This window comes from Petromyzon marinus, chromosome 35, assembly GCF_048934315.1.
Source record: "Petromyzon marinus isolate PM22_M1 ecotype Great Lakes invasive population chromosome 35, UKy_Petmar_22M1.pri1.0, whole genome shotgun sequence".
Lineage (NCBI taxonomy): Eukaryota > Metazoa > Chordata > Hyperoartia > Petromyzontiformes > Petromyzontidae > Petromyzon > Petromyzon marinus.
In genome coordinates this window covers 12681363-12704060 of record NC_133701.1, presented here as the reverse complement: position 1 = coordinate 12704060, position 22698 = coordinate 12681363, and the positions used below count along the sequence as shown (strand labels likewise).

Here is a 22698-nt window from a genome sequence, read left to right as displayed (position 1 = left end):
TGAAGAGGGGAACCAGGACCCAGTCGGATAGCATTCGCTCCTCGTGTTCGCCGTGGTTGTGAATCCAACTCGGGTGACAGGGTTCTGAGTGCACTGTGTTATCCGCTGCACCATCGCCGCCCTAATTTATCTGTTGGGTTCATCACAGCATATGTTTGGATTTGAGCAATATTTGTTTCTGCATGTATACATTGTTTTATGATGTCCGATGTTTTGCGATGTTGGATTTTCGAACAATATGCGGTAAATAAAACATGCAGTACATTGTCAACAAGCAAAGGTGCGTATACAACTCGACAGCAACAGCGACTTGCATCGCGTTGTTTGAAAGCTTCTTTGCAAAAGTGGTGTCTGACTGCTTGGCCGTTTCAAAACAAGCGATACAGCAGTACTTGAATTCATTAGTCCCGAATGTTCAAAAGAGTGAATATAATTGTCTGTCACGTGTGCGATTTGTGTACAGGCAGTTCTTGGACGTGCGGGCATAATGGTACCATTGACGCTGCAGTTAAGTTTAGAGGAAATCACATTTGAACCCAGTATTATGTACCACAAGTTGGTGTTAATAGCTTGGATATTTTTTTTATTTGGCTTACTTGTAACATAAATGTGATGATCATAATGCATATCTACATAAAAGTGAACACATTATTTGGTAATGCTGCATTGTGCAGTGGTGCACAAGCACAAATAACTCAACACGTGATTCGTCAACCACACTGTGTCCTCCATAGCACATGACACATGTGACACATGACGTGCTATGAAGGGCCATTGCCTGAAACGTCTCCTATTGTATATATTTTTCCTCTCAAGGCAGTGCTGTTGACGAATGTGTTGAGTTTTTTTGTCACGTATAAAATGTTACAGATATACTGTGTATTTAATTAAGGTCATCACAAAAAAGGTAAATTGTTAACAGGTACACCTTTGTGGTCGGTGGGCTTTCATGGTCAATACTTGCCATTGGCAGTTGAGCAACAAAGTACAGTACTTATTTTCGAAATGTTTTACAAAATTGAAAAATACCTTTTTCACCATTTGGAAATATCTCACATGAAGAAATTATAACAATAAGAGCGTTAATGAGACAACAATTGAATAGTACATCACAATCCCTCATCAAGACAGTTGAAGACATTGTGTGTGGTGTAGGGGAAGGGAGGGGTCTTGATTCGCGACATGGCGAGCGAGGATGAAATGTTGTGGGTCACTAATAACATGTGTCCATGATAGAGGTTTTTGGGTTAGATCGCATAAATGTCGTTAAGCCCGCCACCACCCGCCACAGCCAATTAGTAAGGTTTGTCACGTAAACAGAACATGCCAATTGGTTACTAGTACAGCACACCGGTGTGTTGGAGAGCAAAGCCACAACATTTACAATCCGAGTACGACGTTTCGCCAGTAATTACAACAAGCTTCATCAGGCGACAGCCAGATTTGTGGAGAAATCCTCCTGTTTCGTTCCTTAACTCGAGGGGTTTAACGACACATGTATATATTTACGCGATCTAACCCACAAAACCTGTATTATGGATGCTATTGGTCGCGAAAGCCTACGTGTTAAACTATTAAATGTGTGTATGCGCTCGCAATATCCTGTCTTTAAAACATGACTCTGCGTCTCGACATGTGCATCCTGCCAGTGTTTCTCAACTCTCGCCCTCGTGGCGCAGCCGTGTCACCCATGAGCCCAGACCAGATCTCGCGAGATCTCACTTGTCCGTACCACCTGAGGTGACATCGTTTTAGTGGATCCGATTTCTTTACTTGGCCAGTAACAAGTGAATAATTATTCACTTTTGTTCACGACACGAGAGTTTAGCCACCGGAGGTTGTACCGGTTTCTGTTCCGGTCCATGGAATAATGTTACAGCTCTTCAAGATCACCAGGTATCATGCAGTGTGTCGTGGTTAATTTGCATACACGTAGAAACGACTAGTAATCACAAAGACGTGGTCGGTTAAAAGGGGTCGGCAGGAATTGGAGCTGAGAAACACCGCACAATGCCATGACCTCCACTTTCCTGCATCTGTGACATTAATGAAATATATTTCCTCTCGGAAAGCTTCAGTTCTGCATTTAAAATGCAACTTGAACATTTAACTCGACACAGCAGCACAGCGATTCCATCTCTCGTGTGTTAACTATGGATGATTCTGCACCATCCGCTTCACGGTGGATGTTGGAGGGCCCGTGCCGTCATTCGAAGACGAGCAGGCAGTCGTGCGCCAACATAACGGTCCACATTTTGAAAAAAGTAATTTACTCGCAAATAACTTAATTGGAAAACACATAGCATTCATCCACCCACACTGCAAGATCTTAGCAGAAGCTCCTTGAAAGAATTGAGACTTCGGCTTTTCAGAGTAAAAAAGCGTAATAAAAATATATAACAGATTCTGGGTGCTGGGTGAGAAGTATCGACAAGAAAGTTGGAATGGGTTAGAGGCAAACTATTTTAACCCAAACTTTATTTTTTATTTGAAATTTAAATTTATTTATTTTATTTGCTATCTACGTGAATTTGCCAAAAGCACCAATACTATTTTAACCCAGTTTAATATATGTACTTTCAAATTTAACATTACCAATGTTAAATACTATACTATAAAATAAGCGCATTTTTTCTCTTTTTGGTGGATTCATAGGCTCTATGGATTCTAAATATCTATACAATGTGTTGTGACCTAATTCTCAAGGCCCAATAAAGGTGACCTATGGTAATTTATTACTTTTCAACGATTTATGTTCCCGATGGACGGAAATCGCTAGTTGATACACAGGGGATTATGGCCACTAGGTACACAACACATAAAATCTTACCCACTTTTGTCAATCCACTGCTGGATGAAGGCCTCGACCCAATGCCGTGTCGAGCATAGGGGTGATTTGACCATACTTCAAGGTGCTGGTCAGCATGGCTCTGTTCAGCAGGTGTGTCCCAGGACTGACTGGTTCAAGATATCACTCGGCCACTGCTGCTAGCCGTGGTCGGGAATGGAACTCGGATCTCCAGGTTTCACCGAGACTTGCCATGTTGGGGACATGGGGGCTGCATCACTTTCCCAGTTTGACATTTCATCGGTTCTCAGCAGCCGACGCACTGCGGCACTTGCAAGCAGCCGGCGAGTTACGAGCACTTTAAAAAACACACGTTTATAAACCCGCTATTGATTCTTAACGTGCACAGCTTCGTTGATCGATTGTATTAATGTTGTAGTCACGTTGACTGCGCGCCCCCATTGGTCCGTTGCAACAGTTCGCCCGAATTTTGGAAGGAATGCGCCGACGTCCCCGTGACCGGCGATGGGGGAAGCTTGCCCAGGCGAGGAGCTCCGGGGCCAATTGTGTAAAGTGAATCTGGTCCATGGGTATCGCATAACATGGTTTGCCATACATACGCCGAATGCTGAATTATTCATGTACCGATGTTAACTCCTGATTTAAAGTATGTGTTTGTTGTGCAATTGTAAAAATGGTATTTTTGAATAAAGCATATCTTAAATTAACTCAATCTTTGCATGACTATAGGTTTTACCCTTTGGCAATGAAATAGGTATGCATACTCTTTGGGTCTTTCGGTAAAATAATACAAAAATCACGTTTCGATCGCAACACATGCAATCTTCAGGTGAAATGAACTCCTTAAAAACGTTTTTTTTTAAACGGTTTTATTAACTTTGTTGAACTCACGGTCGAGAAGAACGTCAATAATGCGGCGCCTGCGTCCATATCAATGCTTACTTGAATTAATTGCTCCTGCAATTCGTTGACACGGAGCAGGCGCGCCTGAGGCACGTGGCGAGACGATTCCAGAGTTTAGGGACCGCGGCGTTTTTTTACGTCACCCAAATAAATATTTAATTAATGAGCCGTCCATACACAATGTGAATTGCTTTAAAAGAGCCAATTGATTAATTGATGCCGATTTTGATGCAAGCATGCATCGTCACCGGATCTGAGTACGTGTGCAAAATTTGGAATTCATTGGACAACAGGAAGTAGACTAAATTTTGATCGCCAGATTTGACCACGACAAACATAGGAGTCAAGCGAAGTAAAACCGTTGAAAAGAATAGAACTATTTATCTTGCCTCAGCAGTTCTCCTACTGTATTGTCACCTGAAGACGATTGCTTGTTGCCATCGAAACGTCGTGTTTTGTTATTTTTCTACACGACTTTACCGAAAGACCCAAAGCGTATTAATCCCTGCAGTCACGAAAGCTTCAAGTCAAAAAAATAAAACAGGTGTTAGGAGGTTCAAACACCAAATATACCTTGTCCAAGGAATTAGATCTCCATTAACCACACGTACTTGCGGTGAACATGTAAACTAACATGCTGATATAAATCGGTTTACATTTGTCCAGGATACTCCTCCCCAACCCACTCCACCAATTGCAACGAATGAGACGTAATCTGAAAGCTTGCGACACGTAGCTTGTGCGAATGAGGTTGAAAGAATAAGACAGACCTTTGATCCAACAATGGAGCTGGTCAGTTGCTTATCCACTCTCCCATTTACAAGAACCTGGGGCATACAATGCAGTCCATTTCAAAAGTATACAAAGGACAGGCGTGCACCGTTTATAGTGCTTGCATTACAACGGGTTTCGCCGCTTGTACAACATACCCGAGCAACGGTATTGCCAATCTGGTCGGCGGGTCATTGTGGCAAAAAGTGTTAAACTCAAAGTGGGTGGCACAGGCTGGCAAAGTGGTAAAACATTTGTACCTCGCAGCAAGGACCCTGAGTACGATTCCCAACTCGAGTGTAGGGTTCATGTTCTCACCCTGTTCTCTATGGGTTTGCCCAAAATCTGGTTCTGGTTTGCTCCCATAACTCAAATCTCATCCTACCAAACATGGGCTCCATGCATCACTTGAACGCACTAAAAAAATCGAAGATTTTGGCACAATGTATTTTGTAAATAATTAATCTAGCACATGTAGACACTCTTGCGAAACTATTGCCGGATAAAGGTCTCCCCACACTGTGCACATTTGTGATTTTACCGTACTTCACCACGCTATTCAGTATGGGTTGGGCTGGGGGGGCAAAGACGTGCAGTACAAATGGTAATTTGCTGCACTGCCCTCACTCCATGGGTACACGCTACCAAATTTCGATGAAATATTCACAACTCACCAGTTCCCAGGTAAAGATATTCACAAACAGCTTTTTTTTCCTTATAATTTTATTGGACAAAATACCCAGCACTATGAGGCACACTTTGTAGCAGTCACGACTCGTCAGAAACAAGATAACAAACGACTTGTCCAAACCAACAACTCTACTCAAATGTAGCAAGTGCTTTTTTCCATCATAAGTAGTTCAGCTAGGAATGTAAAGGCAATGGGACAAGTGGCTAGTTCATGCATTGTAACTTACACGAATCCAATTAGAATCGGTTTACAATGTTTTCCCAGACTCCGGTCATCATAATCCATCAGTTTAACATTCTACAACTAATGTGTACATCTTCAACTGAACAATAAGGACTGAACTCAAACAAAAACAATGGCAGGATGCGAGAAAACTATTTCAGAAGCCCCTGGCCTCAAAGACCACATTAGAGGTTGATAAACAACTGTGCACCATTGCCTTTAGGTAATTTTATGTCATCAGAGCTGTGGTTCTGGTCTGACAGGAGTTGACACGACTGTTGAGCGCCTCATGACTGCTGATTGGTGGAGGGGAGAAGACGTGCAAGACGTCGTCACTGCGGTGGAGTGCAGCTTTGCCTTCTCACTGCTTGGCGAAAAACTCCTTGCTCTTCTGCACATCTGGCTTGATGGTGTCCTTGCCAGGCTTCCAGCCAGCGGGGCACACTGTGGTCACACATCCATGTTCGGGGATTGGCGGTGGGGGGGGAGGGGTTTGGCATGAGGGAGGTGGCGTGGAGGTCTGTTAGTTGCGTGCAAGCACGAATTTGCACTAAGAAAATATTAAAGGGTTGAATGTAAAATTCAAGTTGGTCATACAAGATGTAATATTTAAGGTGTAAGAAAATTAAATTGCTACATAAGGGAGTAACCGATAAAATTAACAAAATATTTACATCATTTTGCCATTTGGTAAAATAACAACTATTACTAAAGTACTCTGCAAAGAGGCTGCATACAAAACACCATGCCTTAAGGTGCTACCATAGAGTAATTGTTAAAACACTACTTGCAATCCAGAGGTTGCTCTCCCAGCGTGGCACTTGAAACAATGGTGCAAGTTTCTTTAAATCCCCTGCCTCTGTTCAGACAGCAGGTCGTGTGTGATGTCTGGCCAGTGTGGAAGAGTAGACCAATATATATTCTTGGGTCTTTCGGTAGTTACGTAGATAGGTTCAAAGAAAATAACAAAAACTACGACGTTTCGATCGCAACACAAGCGGTCGCATTTAGGAAAAGGGGGTTAGCTTGTTATTTTCTTTGAACCTGTGACTTTGCCGAAAGACCCAAGAATACGAATTCCTGCAGTCACGAAAGCTTTAAGTCAAGAGTAGACCAATATATTTTAAGGGAAGCTCTGCAAAGCTTCTGACAATGCTGGGGCTTCTGCCAGCAGTGTCATGAATAAGAAATTGCAAGACTGCACCAATACCTTTCTATAATTATCAAATATTGCAAATGGAAAGAGCCCAACGGATTACTGACTGTGGGTAATGTCTGCAAGCACCCCATTCTACCGAAGCGCATGATCGATGTGGGCCTGTGAATAATTATCTTCCCAATGCTGTTGACATACTGCACCCATAATGCATGGTAGATTGTGAAGCAGGCAAGATGCTGAAACAACAAAGTCGTCCCTGCCCCACACAGACTCTTACACATGTACTGTAACTATTCCAACCAGTGTCCACAGTTACTCTGTAATTTCTATGAAAAATCGGCCAAAGCCAAGCATCCGCTACAAACAAGGTTTATAGAAGTTTGAGACTGAATTCTGCACTGGCAAAATGTTACTGCTCGAGGTCCTATTGCTTTGGTTGGGAATCCCAGTGGATTTTGCCGAGGTTTCAACAACTTTAAACGATAGTCACCGAACCGTCAATCACACTGTTGGGCGACAGCCAACCCATGCTAAGTGTCATGCCGAGTTACATGATCATACTTTATCACGCTGGTTCGTGCAGCTTGAAGGAGGTGGTGGGTCGGGGGGTAAGACAGACATTGGGGCATTGCAAGGTAAAGAGTTTGATTGTGCTGCACTGCCCTCTGCTGATATCATAGCACCACAACAGCCGATGCCTCATACACCGTGGTCACCCACGCACAAGCATCATCAAGGCTCAAAACTGCTTGGTTGCCGAGATCTGACGAGACTGGGTGCATTGCTAGCGATCAGGGGACAGACCAGCAGCAAGCGCTGGGCACTCACCCTCGCCATGATCGTCCGTGAACTTGAAGGCCTGCACCAAGCGGAGGATCTCGTCCACGTCGCGGCCCACCGGCAGGTCGTTGATGGTGATTTGTCGCAGGATACCTTTGCCATCGATGATGAACAGGCCGCTGTGGAACACAGGCCAGGAAGGATGGTGGCAGTGTGGTCACAAAAGGTTAAGAAGTCACAAGAAGAGGAAAGGCAAAGAGTGGTTTTATTTCTCTTCACAGACATGTCGGCACCCGACTCATCCGCACTTCCGATTAGCACGGTTGGCTACGTACGGGGAGAAAGAAGTCTAATTATGCATCCACATGGTCAAAAGTGAGATTAAAAGTTCTAGGATTTAATTTATTCAGATTATTGACTCAAGAAAGCCTCAGCCGAGTCAAGGCTGTGTCAGGAGGGTCCTGCTAAGTTCTTGCAATGGGGAGTGACAAGTTAATCATTTCCCAAGCAGTTAGTGATTTATTTATTTGGAACGTTAAGATAGCACATAACGGCCTATTCCTCGAATTACATTATAGGATATTTAACATCCACCGAAGCCAATGGCTAGTGGTATTTTATGGTTAATACATGCATGCAGTATTAACCAGGGAGACCTTTCGGATTTGAAGAGGAATATCTACAAGTGATAACTACGCTAGCTCTGGGCCAAGTCACCGTCCAATGATGACCGTCATGTGGAGTCATAGCAACGTTATATGGGAAGACATTAGGATTTGATATCTGATCAAGAGGTTTGGCAGATGCAAAGTGAACCCACACGTCCATGGGAAAAGTAGTGCATAGGAGGGACTGCTACTCGGCTACAGCTGCTCACGAGATGTTCCAGTGTTTTAAGCTGTTCACCACATTCACTGTTAGGGAGTGTCCTTGAATCAACACAGTTGAGACAAGATGATTACATTTAAAACATCAATACACCACCGATCACTATATCCACGGTGTGAAGACTGAACACATTTACATTTTTTATTTTAAAAAGTCTGTGTCCTCTCCCCGTGTTTCCCGTCTCTTGCCCTATTATTGGTCAGATGTTTGTATTTACTACGCATTGATTATTCACAAGATAATTGGGCAGACGGTATGCTTCCTTGGCATATGCCTCCACAAAAAACACTTTTTTTTATCCATCAGATGTAGAGCCTTCATTGGTTCAGCTCAAGCAAACGCTGCAGTCTCATCAGCAGCCAGGCTTGCTTGGACCCAATACTGGCGAGCGAGATATGGATCCTAGTTTAACAAAACAATGATCACATCGATGTGGAGAATATAAGTAACAAGATAAATAGGCAGATATTACGCCATGGCATTTAAGAGAATAAAATACAAATCCTGGTCAATACCAACTTTTCAAAGCTGGCTAGATGAAAGCAAGTATAATATTGCAGTAATATGGGTTTCTCAATGCCACTGTACATGTAACCCACCGGTAGGCAATGCCCTCATCTTCCTTGAGTACTCCATAGTTCTTGGCGACGTTGCATGTTCGGTCGGCAAGAAGTGGGATTTCCATGTGACCCAGGCCTCCCTGTTTGCGCGGTGTGTTCACCCTGCAATAGATATGAAACGCACTGCCGTAAGCAACATTCGAACATGAAGATAACTGTACATGAACCGCTCTTGTCAATCCACTGGCATGAGGGCCTCCTCACCGCTTGTGTATCAGTGGGGGTTATTTCACCAGACGTCACCATGCAGGCCAGTTGGTAAAGGCGGGGGAGCAGATAACAAGGAGCATTAAGTTACAGTACAAATTTATGCACTTCCCTCAGCTGCCCATCACGTAGCCCCGCATAAGCAAATAACACTGGTTATGCACGGTGGTCACCGATCCAAATCACGATCGCGGAGCATTCACGCCGAGCTTCTGAGATCGTGACGAGATCAGGTGCAATCTAGGTGATTTTGTCATAGGCTACGATGCTCGGAAAAAAAAGGTCAATCTGGTATTTAGATTAATGAATAGCATCGCAGTGATGAGATGCATGCCGTGGTGACAAGATGTTAACTACCTCGCCTAGTATGCAGGAGGTTGTGGGTTTGATCCCGATCCTCAGTTTTGCATGTTCTCCCCGTGGCTGCATGGATTTTTCTCCGGATTCTATGGTTTTCCTTCACATTTAGAAACATGCGTTTAGAGTATTTGGCTGCTATAGAGATTTCCCCATAAGCCAATTCATTGGGCTTTCATTTGTGGCAAAGTTTCTTCTGCAAAAAGAGCTCAGTGGGCCCGACCTGCTAATATAAAATAATTGTTAATAGTTTATTGATTTCTGGGTAGTCAGCAATCACACCACCCCCTCCCCCCATATGATGAAATATGTTTTATGATGGGCAACAGAGGTCAGTGCAGCAAAATATTTTGTTGTACCGTACAAAGTATCAACTGCCAATGGCCAGAACCATGAGATGGCCAATTAACCCCCATGATATGTATGGCATGAGGAATCCCTCATCCAGCACTGGATTAAGAAAATGGCTTTACACATACAACAGCAATTTTGGCATGACTGACAGCAATGAAACGATGCACCGTGGATTTTCACTCTGTAGCTGTGTGGTGCCAGGGTCCAATGCCCACGTTAGAAATAGCAATAGAATACGTTTTCATAATTTTCATCATTAACTGCTCCACAACTGTAGTGCAATGACAACACCTCCAGATGGTGTTATGCACGACAATCACCGACACTGTTGGTTCTCCACTTGACCATACACCAACGTTTGCGATATGCTCACGACGAAGTCGACCAAATAGTTACTTACTCGAAAATAATTTTGCAGTCAATGGTCTGTCCCGGTTGCCATGAAAGTATTAAACAAAAATAACGAATCTACTGATCAACCCTGTCTGGTAAGCTACAAGCTGCAAATTCATGCCATCAGCTGAGCCTCCATTTATTTAAAGTTAAAACAAAAAAATGCACATACAAATGAATGCATAACATTTATCTGATCCAAACCCCCAGGTGCACTTTTTCTTATGTTAAATCGACAATCCATGGAGCCAGTTTACATAGCATTTGAGGTTTGCAGGTATGGCAGCTAAGCATCGACTGCAAATGGGAGATTTGAAAAACTTGCTCTTCATTGAACAAAGTGCCATGTGGCCTCATCGCAACCACAAACCCACATTTGAAAAACGACTACAATTATACAAAAACAGCATTAATAGAGTACACGATGTCCTATTCACGAGATCACAAGGGCCTTCGGTTGGTTTTCAAATGAACAAATCCACAATTATCTACATCTTTCAAATTCAATCACCTAGGGCCGGAGCTTGGAATACAAAAGGACAAAGCCAATCTCATGTTTTGAGCACCACAAAAACACCCAACAAGGGGTTTGATGTGCACCACAAATGAACACAGTACCACACACAGCTTTAAACCGCAGCCAAGCAACAATCTCCAGGGCAGCGCGATCGATGCGAACGGTTAGACGCACAAGTGCGGAGTGCCCTTTGATGCTTGAAAAAGCTCAAGTGGACCGCGTTCACTGTCCGTCCCGCGAGTGAGGGCTAACGGCAACATTAATAAACACACAACTTCACCCAGAGCTATGGGCTCATTATTGAGAGCCATTGCAAGAACATAGCCTGAGAATTGCCATGATTAATTAAGAGCTGGGATTGGAGCAACTCCAAGTTTGGGCCTTACTTGTCCAGATAACTGTTTGGAGTGATTTTTGGATTACCTGCTGTGGCTTACAAGTTTAAGAAACATTGACGTTGACGATGACAATCAAACAAGGCTCAAAAAGCATGCAATGAAGAATTGAGAGATGCATGCTTGGAATTATAGTGCGAGAAAGAAGAACACATTGATAAGATAACACATGCAGTTTAGTCGCATCTATACCATTAGAAAAAGCAAGTGGGCTTGGGGAAGACATGTCGCTGGAAGGGTTGACAATGGTGACAAATAATAATGGCGTGGCAGCCAAGGGATAGATCATGTCCGAGAGGACATCCACCGAGGAAGCCGAGTGACAAAATTAGTCCGCGCTCATGTGCATGGTTGAATATTACATCAAAGGATTGTGGGAGGTGTTGGTGGCGTGGAAAGGCTTTTATCCAGCAGTGGGTCGACCAGGGCCGATGAGGAGTGCGACTGGGCGTGTGCGAGTGAGAGTACCATGCCAAGTGGCTGAACTGGGAGTCGGTGGATGCAGCGATGACGGCACAGTCCAGCTTCGTGAACTCAGGCAGGCGGTCGTTGAACGCGATGATCTCCGTGGGGCACACGAACGTGAAGTCCAGGGGGTAGAAAAACAGCACGACATACTTTCCTGCAAAGAACGCACCGCCGTGACAAGCTCAAACTCTGACGGAAATTAACCGTAACAGCAGAACAACCATGAACCTAGGAGTGATTTTGTTTGTTTTAGTCATGAAATGCAGCGCGTACAAACACAGCCCCTGCACCCGGTGCATCTTATCAGTCATCAGTGCCAAATCCTCGACCCTCCACTGTGACCTCTCCTGCTTGTGTGTATGCGTACAGGTCGATGACATGAAGTGGTTAGTGTAATGCCTTTATTTTTACCTCTATTAAAAGAGTTAACTGAAATTATGTCTTCTGTGAACTCCCTATAAACCCTCTCTGTAGTCAAACCCACTTGGCCAAGTGTATGATCTCAAAATATATTTATATTACAGCAGTTATTTTAGCACATTCAGTATATGAAAATATTTTCCATACCTGCCAACTATCCTGCCATCAAAATGCTGCCAGCAGCTCTCCCCAGTGGGATTTTTCCAGTAGTAGTAATACGCTCACATATAGCACTTGCAGTTCTGGACATCATTATATCTCAAGTACTTCCATAGGAAATACAAGTGCAGGCACTAGCAAGTTCATACCATCAACAGCATCAGAACATCAACAGGCCGATGCACACATCTCCTTAATGAATGAAAAATTAAAGATTAGCCACAGGGCGATAGTGGCCATCCAACACAAATAATAAACCAGAAAGGAAACAATTGTAGTCTGCCTTCATTTAACGGAGTAGCAGCAAATCAACATAAGACCTTTCGTGGTTATTAGACCGACAATGGTATTCAGCGCCTGAACATATTTCCAGAAGCAAGAATATAATAGTGCATACGAGCTCGTAGCATTATCATGAGGGCAAATCACTAATAAACATAGATTAGAAGTGCAGAAAATGTCTCTGACACACACAGCTGCTGTGGTCTCCTTCTCTGCAGTAGATGGGACTGCTGGATCACAGGTTCCTCCACTTGGCCTAATCTGATCGGTCATTGCAAGCCATGCCTCCCGCTTGAAGAGAGCTCATCAACAGAATATTGGGCTCTCGTCGCAACCAGCCCTTCTGTGCTACTGAATGTGCACATCTCTGAACGGCTGGCAGGCAGCAATTGACAAAACATTGTAAATATTGTGGCTTGGCTCTCCAATACACCGGTGTGCTGTACTAGTAACGAATTGGCATGCTCTGTTTACATGACAACCCTTACTAGTTGGCTGTATCGGGTGGTGGCGGTTTTAACGACCCATTTATATATTTACGCACCCTACCCCAAAAAAGCTCTATTATGGATGATATCAAACATATGCGGGTTGGTCCTCAGTGCAACAGGGAAGGAGTGAAACTACTGCGAAAAGTTTGTGGTTGTGTCGTATAGCTCTCCAGTGAACTTTCCTGAACATGGAGCAAAACTTTAAAACATCATGCCGAACAACAAGTGGCACGACCAGAAATACTGGAGGACAGTGCACATGCGGTATTCATCAGGGGACTCGCGTGAAGGTATACCTGGAAGGCTTGGGACCTTCAGATGGAGTCTCGCTTTGCGCACTATTCAAAAGGAGCTATAGGTAGAAGCCACAAACCCTAAAATAGAACCGGCAACATCACCGCCTCTGCCTGGGCTGATATTTGAACGCCACAAGCCAATGAGGCTAGGGCGAGTGGCTCGCATTCGAATTTTTGCAATAACGATGACCGCAACTGTGGCACGTGCGAGCCAGGTCACAGCGTTGACAGAGGCCGGAAATGCACAAAAACTGGAGTGCGTGCAGTCGACCGAGACAAACGGCAAAGCCAGGGTGACTACGATAAACTGGAGCCGACGGCAGGCCAGACTCACATAGACGCTGCGCAAGCAATAAGAGGCATGGAGACTAATTTCTCTGTTGTGTTAAGAGCGTTGGAATCGCTCGTGTATTCAGTGTATATGCGCGATCAAGTGGTCATCTCTCTTCTGCTCCAAAGTGCAGGCTTTTAAAAGTGTTTTACTTTAAGATTAGGATTTTACACAAACTATAAGTAACTAAATGTAAATCGAAACAACCAAGACTTAAAAAGTTATGCAGGAGGTGCTCAAAGACTGGCTCTTACTACCAAGGTGTTGACAAGACCAATCTGTTTCTACCTGGCGCAGGGAACTTTGATCACTGGGTGATACAATCTGCAGAGGCGGCAACACGCGATTGCTGAACCTCGCCAACTTTGAGAGACCAGATACTTCCGCCGCATGAGTAAACTTTTGTAAACCACCAACGCTTTTTCCTCGCGCCTCAGTATTACATTATTTCAAGATGTAAACATAAAGAACGAAGTATTTAAAATGTTGCAGGCTGTCAGTGTTGCGATCTGCTGTGCTTTTTCAGGAGTAATTTCTGAGCCTTAAACCTGTCACACACCTTTATAGTTGGACAGTTTGATGTCCTTGAATGCTCCGTTCACCACAGCCACACCAGAAAAATCCGGAGCAGGCTTGCCGATTGAAGCGTTGCCAGCAGACATGATGACTCTGTAGTAATATATATGTAAACACAAACGTTCTGTATCAATATTATAATACATTTATTCAGTTTTTAAAGAATAGTTTAAGGCCCCACTATTGTAAAAGGCTCCTCCATAATATACAAGCAATGCCAGTGCAGCATTTATACAATTCCATATCTCTATAAAGAGATTGCATGTCCAAATCTACCCAAGGTTGACATGTTGCAAACACATTTACCCTTTCATGGACCATGAAAGGGTAAATGTCAGTGTGCGAAACCTCAGGATCCAATGTAAATATTCACTCTGTACTGGGAACCTTATTAATAAATGACGGCACACGTGATGAACACTGACGAGACAATGAAATGCCAATACGCCCAACCACTTTTGTTCATCTCTCACACGTGATGCAAACCTCCCATGGAACCATCCCGAGGAATGCACAGAGAATGGTGCATTTGGATGAAAATGTATTCCTCAAAGCCTCAAGCAAAAAGAAAGTTGTCCACATCAGATTTTAAACGTTTTAATTACGAGAAAATGTGCTAGTTCGTCAAGGTTATTTTCATCAGGTGAGAACCAATACCTGTAAAACCTAACGTTAACGTTATGGTCAAGAACATCAACATATGCATCATTGGAAAGATGTTCTAAATCATACCAAACATTAAACTAATTTTCAATGGTACAGTATATTTATTCAAGTAGTGTATCCCAAACCTTCACAGCAGCTTATTTCCCTTCACACCAACATTTGCAAACTCCCCCCCCCCCCCCCCGTGCCAGTCCTCTACAGCATTTTATGCCAATTCCTTTGTCAAGGCGTTTTTTTTTTCCTCCCACACAGCTTAAAGGACGCGACCTGGGCTTGGCTGTCTTCAATCCAACGCTGTCCTCTGGACAGTACGGTCCCTTCACCTGATGAAGGCCACTTGTGTTGTGGCTGAAACGGTGTGATTTTTATTATCTGATTTTTTACCTACGTGATTTTACCGAATAGAACCAGAGTATATGCATCTTAGTTACATATATATTTCAAGAAACTGGACAATTGTGAAAGCACATTTATCAATCCACGTAAATGGAAGTTGGTGTTTCATGCTTGGTTTGACTGTAGCAGCCTGTGCATGACGTCACCATCCGTGACATTGTACCAGAGGGCGAGCGTGACATGACGTCACCAACTACTCTACATCTGGTTTGACTGTAGCAGCCTGTGAAAAGTGAAGTGCAGCCAAACAAGACAAACTGCACATCCGCTCTTGTAAAACCACAGGGGAATACATTTTCATTGTTTAAATGATTATATACTTTAACCAACCATGGCAAGTCCATCCTATTATCCGCATTTTTACCCTGTGGATAAAGGTTTAATAACAATGATCTGATACATGTGACATTTCGAAGATAAATAATTAAATTTGCCGATAAATGTAGGCAGGTAATTAACAGGATGAATCATGAATCAGCTCAATCCTACAGAATACAGGATGTCGTTCAGTGGGAGAAATTTATTTTTACTGTAAAAGGTAAAGCAAAAACTGCATGTTCTTCAAGTTCATATATCCAAAGAACTCCTTTTATTTGCAGTAACTGGGGGGGGGGGGGACTCATAATGGATCCTATTATCCACGGGCTTATTTGTAATTTACTCTTATCCATGGAGTAAACGTGCAGAAAATAATAAATTTAAGTGTGACCCCTTGTATCTAAATAATAGCGGCTAATAGGAGGAATGATGCACGGTGTAAGCCAATCAAAGATGCCAGTCAATACCTGCGGAAAATAGGAGTCGCGTTTCAAGATTTGTGGGTAGGGGTCGGTGTTGAAGCATGGTGGGTGTTTGCGAATGAAAGAAATCTGCAGCTTGGGCAACCAGCACTTACTGATGAACTTTCAACTCTAGTCACTGGCAGTCAGTCGCCTCCTCATTGCTCTTCTATCGCTACTTCTATCATTAGTTCCCATTCACTTTTCCACTCGTTTATTTTATTGCTCAACCCATGTGGAAGGCACCGTTTGCTTGGCAGTTTGGGCAGTCTTTGGGGCCCGTGCTTAATAAACATTAAAAAAAAGTTGTGCAAGCTCCTAAAGTTGGGGAGAGTTGCGTGGGCCAGGCAAGTCATGCATGCAGCCACTTCAACAACAGCTGCGGGAAGGGACGTGGGATATGGAAACTGGGTCATGGCGTCACGTCCCCATAGCGAACGTGACCGAGCACGCGGGGAGCGCACAAGACAATGAAGGATTTGCATGTGTTTTTTTTTTTAAACTCACATTTCCTTTTTTTGTCCCTACATTGTTTTGTGTAACAGCAAGAGCCAAGAAAAAAAAACCTCAAAACCAACATTTGATCACAATACACGATTAGAAGATTGTAGGCGGTCGGGGGGAAATGTTAATGAGCACCTAACGATGCCGACACTACACAAAAGGGTATGTGTTATGTCCAGAGGAGTCTCCCAAAGGTAGATGTTGCCACACTTACATGTTTAGACAGCGAACCCCCCGGGATGCATGATAAAAAGTTATATTAATTGCTACCGATTAATGCGTTAAGAAATCACTCAGAAAAATGAACGGTGCAAAACAATACTGTTCCCATATACACGAGAGTCTAACATACTGCATTAAAACACAGGGGCACTGCACAGGACTAGAAAGGCCAGGATAACAGTATCAGAAAGAGCAAAGGACCCAAGTTCAAATCCTGGTCAAGGTCAACACTTTATACAGCATGACAGTATAACTCGGGGTTTTCCCCTTTTTTCTGGAAACAAAACAGGTGTTAAGATGTTAAAACACCAAACTTAAACCTTTTACAAGGAATCATGTATGCATTAACCACGTATACTTGTGGTCAGAAGGCAAACAAAAAAAACTCCGATAATATATGCATTGACCTTGAAACTGATTGGTCGACACCGGAGACAGCTTTCTTTTGAGCCTCGTCTCAAACGGTGTTAGACCAGAGGACGCCAAAAGGCGTACACAGGGTGTATTTTGGTACTGGCAAAGGAGGTCCCATGAAGTATAACACTCGGTACTGAATAAAGCACGTCCTTGTAACGACCTTTATTCAACCCACTTCGGGACAACGGCCTCCCTACACCTGTGTGGGTAATGGGGATTAATTAACCATACTTCACCACGCCCACCAGCTTGGGTTAACAGCAGCGCATTGGCACTGGAGCACAGTACAGCAATGTATTTTGCTGCACTGCGATCTCTGCTGAAATCAATGTTCCGCAGAAGCAGAACGAGTTCTGGCACATTCCAGGTGATTTGCCCACAGGTTCTGTCCATAGCATCTTCAGTTATAATGTACAGTATACAGGTGCAAAGGTTACATACTGTACAATCAACGTCTGCAGGTCACGTGTCAACTGACATCGGAGGGATATAGCAGTAAAGAAGCCATGAGGTTTGGTGGTATTAACAGCAATGGCCATAACCCACTTCTTGATTTTATATTAAAAGTTAATATTGTCAGCATACACAAATAGTAACATCTATCGTATGCATTACAGCAACATTTGAAACGATTAAAAAGCACGACTGCACGGTGTATTGTTTTATCTCCAAACAAAACGTGCATAAACACAAATGCAAGTGGAGATAGCGTTGAAGTCGTGTCACAAGAGCCTTTCAATATTTCGCCACCGAAGGATTTTGCAATAGAATACATTAACGGCTGGCCAACCGTACGGACGCGTGGAAAATGACACTGCCTGCTCCCAAATCTAATTTGTACCTGGTTGGTATACACGTGCCATATTGGGTATGTTCAAGATGGCTGTCACTTTCAAGTCTCAAAACACTGACGATCTCTTCGAGCGACATGTCCCTCCCCAAGCCCACTTGTTGTTTTTTTTAAATTAAATCTGTCGATGTCATCTCCAACTTGTATGTTCTCTAAATCACGTCTGCCACTTTCATCAAAAGTAATTCGTCGCATTCACTCCCAATGCTTCTTTCTGCACTTTTCAGCAAGTTCTCCATTACTCTGTTTGGATAATCAATCGCACGAGCATACATCTGCAAAGAGTGACATCGAGCTGCCGCACCGACACGATTAGATCCAATGACTACAGTATCCCCACAGGCGATTTAAGTGCACAAATAATGTAACGTGCAGTTTTCAACTTTGTAAAACGTACAGCCATTTAAAGGGAATTTTTTTTGTGAATAGCAATTTATATCAGTGTATAGGTACAATCATTGATTTTTATTTATTTATAATCACCTTCTTCAAGTGTGCTTCACAAGTGACTCGGTACTTTAACAGAAGTTTTGCCAAGACATTATCCAAGGGAAAATACCTCACCTGAACTTAACCAAACCCTGGCCACACCTCTAGCAGGCAGTCAGACCAGCTAAAAATACCACCCGCCTCATCACAAATCATACTCCATAGGAAGGGGATTTTGTTAAAGCAATTCCACTAAAGCAGGGGTGGGGAACCTTTTTTCTGCCAAAGGCCATTTGGATATTTATAAAATCATTCGCGGGCCATATAAAATTCTCAACTTCAAAATTAGCCTGTTATATTTGGTCAAACATTTAATTAAATCACCCCTAATGTGATGGCTGGAACTGCTTCTCTTTGGTGAGGCGTGTGGTGATGTTAGCTGGTATTAATGATGTTGCTACTCGCAACTGCTTTTCCAGGTTTGCTCCTAAATTTATTGAATTTCGAGTCCCGCCTGCGGTTGCCTTGGCAGGGCCACACCAAATGATTTTGCAGGCCCACACCAAATGATTTTGCAGGCCTTACACGGCCCACGGGCCAGACGTTCTCCACACCTGCACTAAAGTTATCTTCATGTAGAAAATGTGTAAATAATATTTATACCAATAAAATAAACCCATTTGGTGTTCTAAAAAGCGAATTGTTTTTTAGTCCAAGAGGATTTCATTTGATGAAAAATAAGAATAGATTTTACCCTTTCTGCCAATGGAAAAGGTGTTAGATGTTCAAACACCACAGATACTTTTTGCAAGACATTAAGTCTGCATTAACCACACGTACCTGTGGCAAAACATGCAAACAAACATGTTCCGATAATATATGCAGTCTTTGAAACGGACTGGCCTACACCAGACATCCTTCTTGATGAACTTGTCTCACCGGCGTTTAGACCAGAGAACGCCAAAAGGCGAACAAGTGAGAATACTAACATTATCTGGCACTGGTATAAATTTGGTGGCAAGTTTAATTTTACCTGCCAAACTGCATACAGTATAACGCACGTAAATAAATACAGCAGTCCCTGTTGGAGATGTAAAAGTATCCTCGCATAAAGCTACGAGCAACTTTACAGATAGGGCAATTGTATGTAAACAATATACCCCCCCCCCCCCAAGCATATCGCTTAATCTACATTTACAGACACACTCGCCGATCTCTTTGCAAAGATACGTGGTTTACGTCTCGTGTCATGGTGTGTGCCAAGATAACATGGCTGCATTGTGGGCAGTAAGATGGCAACCAAAGATAGAACAAAAGCGATTGCTGTAATGTACTCTGCTCCCACGTGTATGCTCCCCACTTTCGCCAAATCGCACTGACCAGCATAGTGAAGTATGGTTAAATAACCCCATAAACTCGCACGACGAGGCGAGACCCTCATCTAGCAGTAGAATGCTAGAGTTATTGCTAATTTATGAAGGCAACATGCGAGACAATAATGCGATGCCATTGTGGTCGGAATTATAGTTGTGCATTGCAGTATTAAAACGAATTATCTGGTGGCGATGCCGCTGCGTTGGCAGTGGTGCAAAAGCACAAATAACAGAAATTTGTAAATAGCATTGCCTTGAAGAAAGAGTAGAGAGAATATGGCTCTGTGTGCTATATATGATGAAGGGCGACTACCCAATACGCCGCCTATCATACTTGGCAACATTCGCATTCTGCGTGTAAGAAGAATGATCTTACACATCACACAAGCATAACACGCTAACAGTTAGACACTTTTACAGTACGCCCCGCGGCATTTATACTATCGCACACCGCAACACCATTTCGTTAATATTTTACTGCTCAAGTGGAACTTGGCATATAAATGCGTTAAACATTAACGATGTCTTTTATACCGGAACCGAGGGCTGCTCACATCGACGATACGACCTACTGAACTTTAAAGTCTTAAATACTCTAGTCAATACTGTATGTATCTATCATCATCCAACAGTGGACAATGTACCATGCGCTCGAGTTATTATCAGAATCATTGAGACTGCAGGAATCCGCTGAGCTAGGAAGCACTTTTCACAGATGTCCAGTCAACCCTAAAATCGAATGTTCTCGTACCACCAATAACAGGTTTCAACATTAAAACTACTCCAACCAATGCTGTAATCAACAGATACAGTCGAGTCGGCTGCGTTGAATCATTAAACGTGCGCGTAATTGGGCAATGTCCAGGATTTTTTTTTTTTAAACCTTGTTTTGTGAATAACCTTAGTGTCTGCAACAACTCCACGGGCTACCTACTACGCGGGCTTGCGGACCAGAGGTTAGAAAGCCACCCGTGGTAAAGTCTAGAAAGGACCACGGGATTCTGTGCCTCGCATTACGAGGGCGGCAGTGTCCAGGATGTTCAGGATTACTCGGCACGGCGTCAGGAGAGTCCGTGTCGTTTTGACGAGCAACGCCATGGTTCAGGCCAAACGCACGAGTTGCAATGGCAAAGCATGGTGTATACACGGGACTGTATACTATTGTAGCGTATGTATTATATTTATTTAACCGAGGAAAGTCTCGCAAAGTCTATTTTTTTAAGGGGGGGGTCATCAATTGCGTCGGTGCAAGTGTTGCGACGATTTGAGGAGCCCCACACGCTACAATGTGGTGGGATGGAGACTCCGCAATAGAATTGCGTCTCCGCGCGTCTTGGCTCCTTCAACCCGGCTTTGACCAGCGTCGTCCCGCTGGTCAAACCTTCACGACGCCGCCCCTTGCGGGGAGGCCCTCGTCCAGCGGTAGAGCGACAACGAGCTGCACCGCATGTACTCTATATGTTATCGTAGATAACACCGGACCCGTGTGGCAAGAGGGCCGACTGCAGGCTGCAAGACGATCAGAGAGACTGTAGCAGCCTGCACCGCGCAACGACGTCCACCATTGGCCCCAAACGTGCACCGCACAGGGCCCTGTCCCATCAGTATCGAGGGCAAATCGATTGCAATCAATTCTTACCCCCCCCCCCCCCGAGACAAATAAAGCCATTACCGTGGATGCAGAAAAATCAATTCTTATATTCAAAATTCTCACGGAGCGAATGGAGCGAGACGTTACACCGCGTTCCAGACACAAAAGGAATCGCGATTTCCCATCGCTAAATGGAATCGCGACGGTTCCGGGCGAATCGTTAAATCCGATGGAAACCTTGCGGCTTGCACTCGTAGCATCCTGTGCAGTATACTGTACACACAATGCGTAAACAAAATAATCGGCTCACTAAACAATCGTTTCGCAGTCAAATTCGTTTCAACCTCTCCACACTCGCCACGATTCGACCCCCATCGATTCCTGGAATCGCTACAGCCTCAATGAACCCCCTCCTCCATTCATTGCCGATGCACCGAAACTAACCACATCGCTGCCATCACAACGCATCACTGTACAGGGGTTTATTTTCAACAAATAAACGCGGTAGGCAAACCCACGCGAGTCGTACAAGAGGGTGGATGCGGCGGGCGCGGTCGAGCAGAGCCGTGGACGAAAGACTTCGTCGTTGATGCTTCAGGCAGCGAGTGGCGCCCTCCGCGAGAAGCACCCGTCTTATATAAGCCCCAAGTCTCGCGAGAACTGGGGGCCGCAATTATCGCGAGACTTGAAACAATGCGCTGATACCACGGATTGCGGCGGTCCGAGTTGATAATGATCGATAATGCGGAGAGAGTCAATGGATTGGCTGTGCCCCGCAGCAGTTACGTAACGGAGAGGTAACGGGACTTTCGTCTCAAGTTGTGTCGCTGTTAGGAGACGTAAAGCATCACCAGCGGCCATGGTCAATCCACTGCTGGATGAAGACCCTTCCTGGGGGATAACGATGATGGGCTGGGTGAAGCCACTACAACCAGGATTTGGACTGGAAACCTTCCGATTGTGAGCCGCTCGCTGTACTGCTGAGCTCCCTGGCAGGTTACATATGCGAGTGGTTTACGTTTTTTTTTTATAAAATTGTAACACAAAAAAATTGTACCCATGTATTAACCACGGAAACACAACATTCTACTTACTATTTGGTTCTTAAAGTTCTTAAAGTCACGTAGGTAGAAATAAAATAAAACAAATCACGACGTTTCGATCGCAACATAAGCGATCCTCATCAGGTGGGACAACCACAGCAAGAAAATGCTGAAGTCGGCTGGAGAGCTGCCGTGCCAAGAGGTCACATAGGTCAGAGAGGGGGGAGGAGGAGAGGGGGGGGGGGGCTAGAAGTGGGAAGCTGGGGAAGAACGGATAAAAATGTGCGAGTAAACCGGCAGGTAACGATGGAAACGACAACACCCAGTTAAGGCATTACC

General features: G+C 44.0%; 1 protein-coding gene across 3 annotated transcripts; it reads right to left on the bottom strand.

Moving 5' to 3' along the window:
• Positions 1–556: 556 nt before the first annotated feature.
• LOC116948963 (peroxiredoxin-2-like) lies at positions 557–21996 on the bottom strand. 3 transcript variants are annotated; one of them, XM_032966292.2, is made up of 6 exons: positions 21846–21996; positions 14073–14182; positions 11535–11688; positions 8823–8945; positions 7384–7514; positions 557–5840 (listed from the first exon to the last, which is right to left on the bottom strand). In XM_032966292.2, exons 2-6 carry the CDS (start codon positions 14173–14175, stop codon positions 5758–5760), a joined length of 594 nt encoding a protein of 197 aa, XP_032822183.1. In that variant the 5' UTR covers positions 14176–14182; positions 21846–21996; the 3' UTR covers positions 557–5757. The 3 variants fall into 3 exon arrangements, with proteins under 3 accessions (XP_032822183.1, XP_032822184.1, XP_032822185.1); XM_032966293.2 differs by having other exon boundaries at positions 21835–21965; XM_032966294.2 differs by lacking the exon at positions 21846–21996 and adding an exon at positions 21398–21475.
• Between the last annotated feature and the right edge of the window lie 702 nt (positions 21997–22698).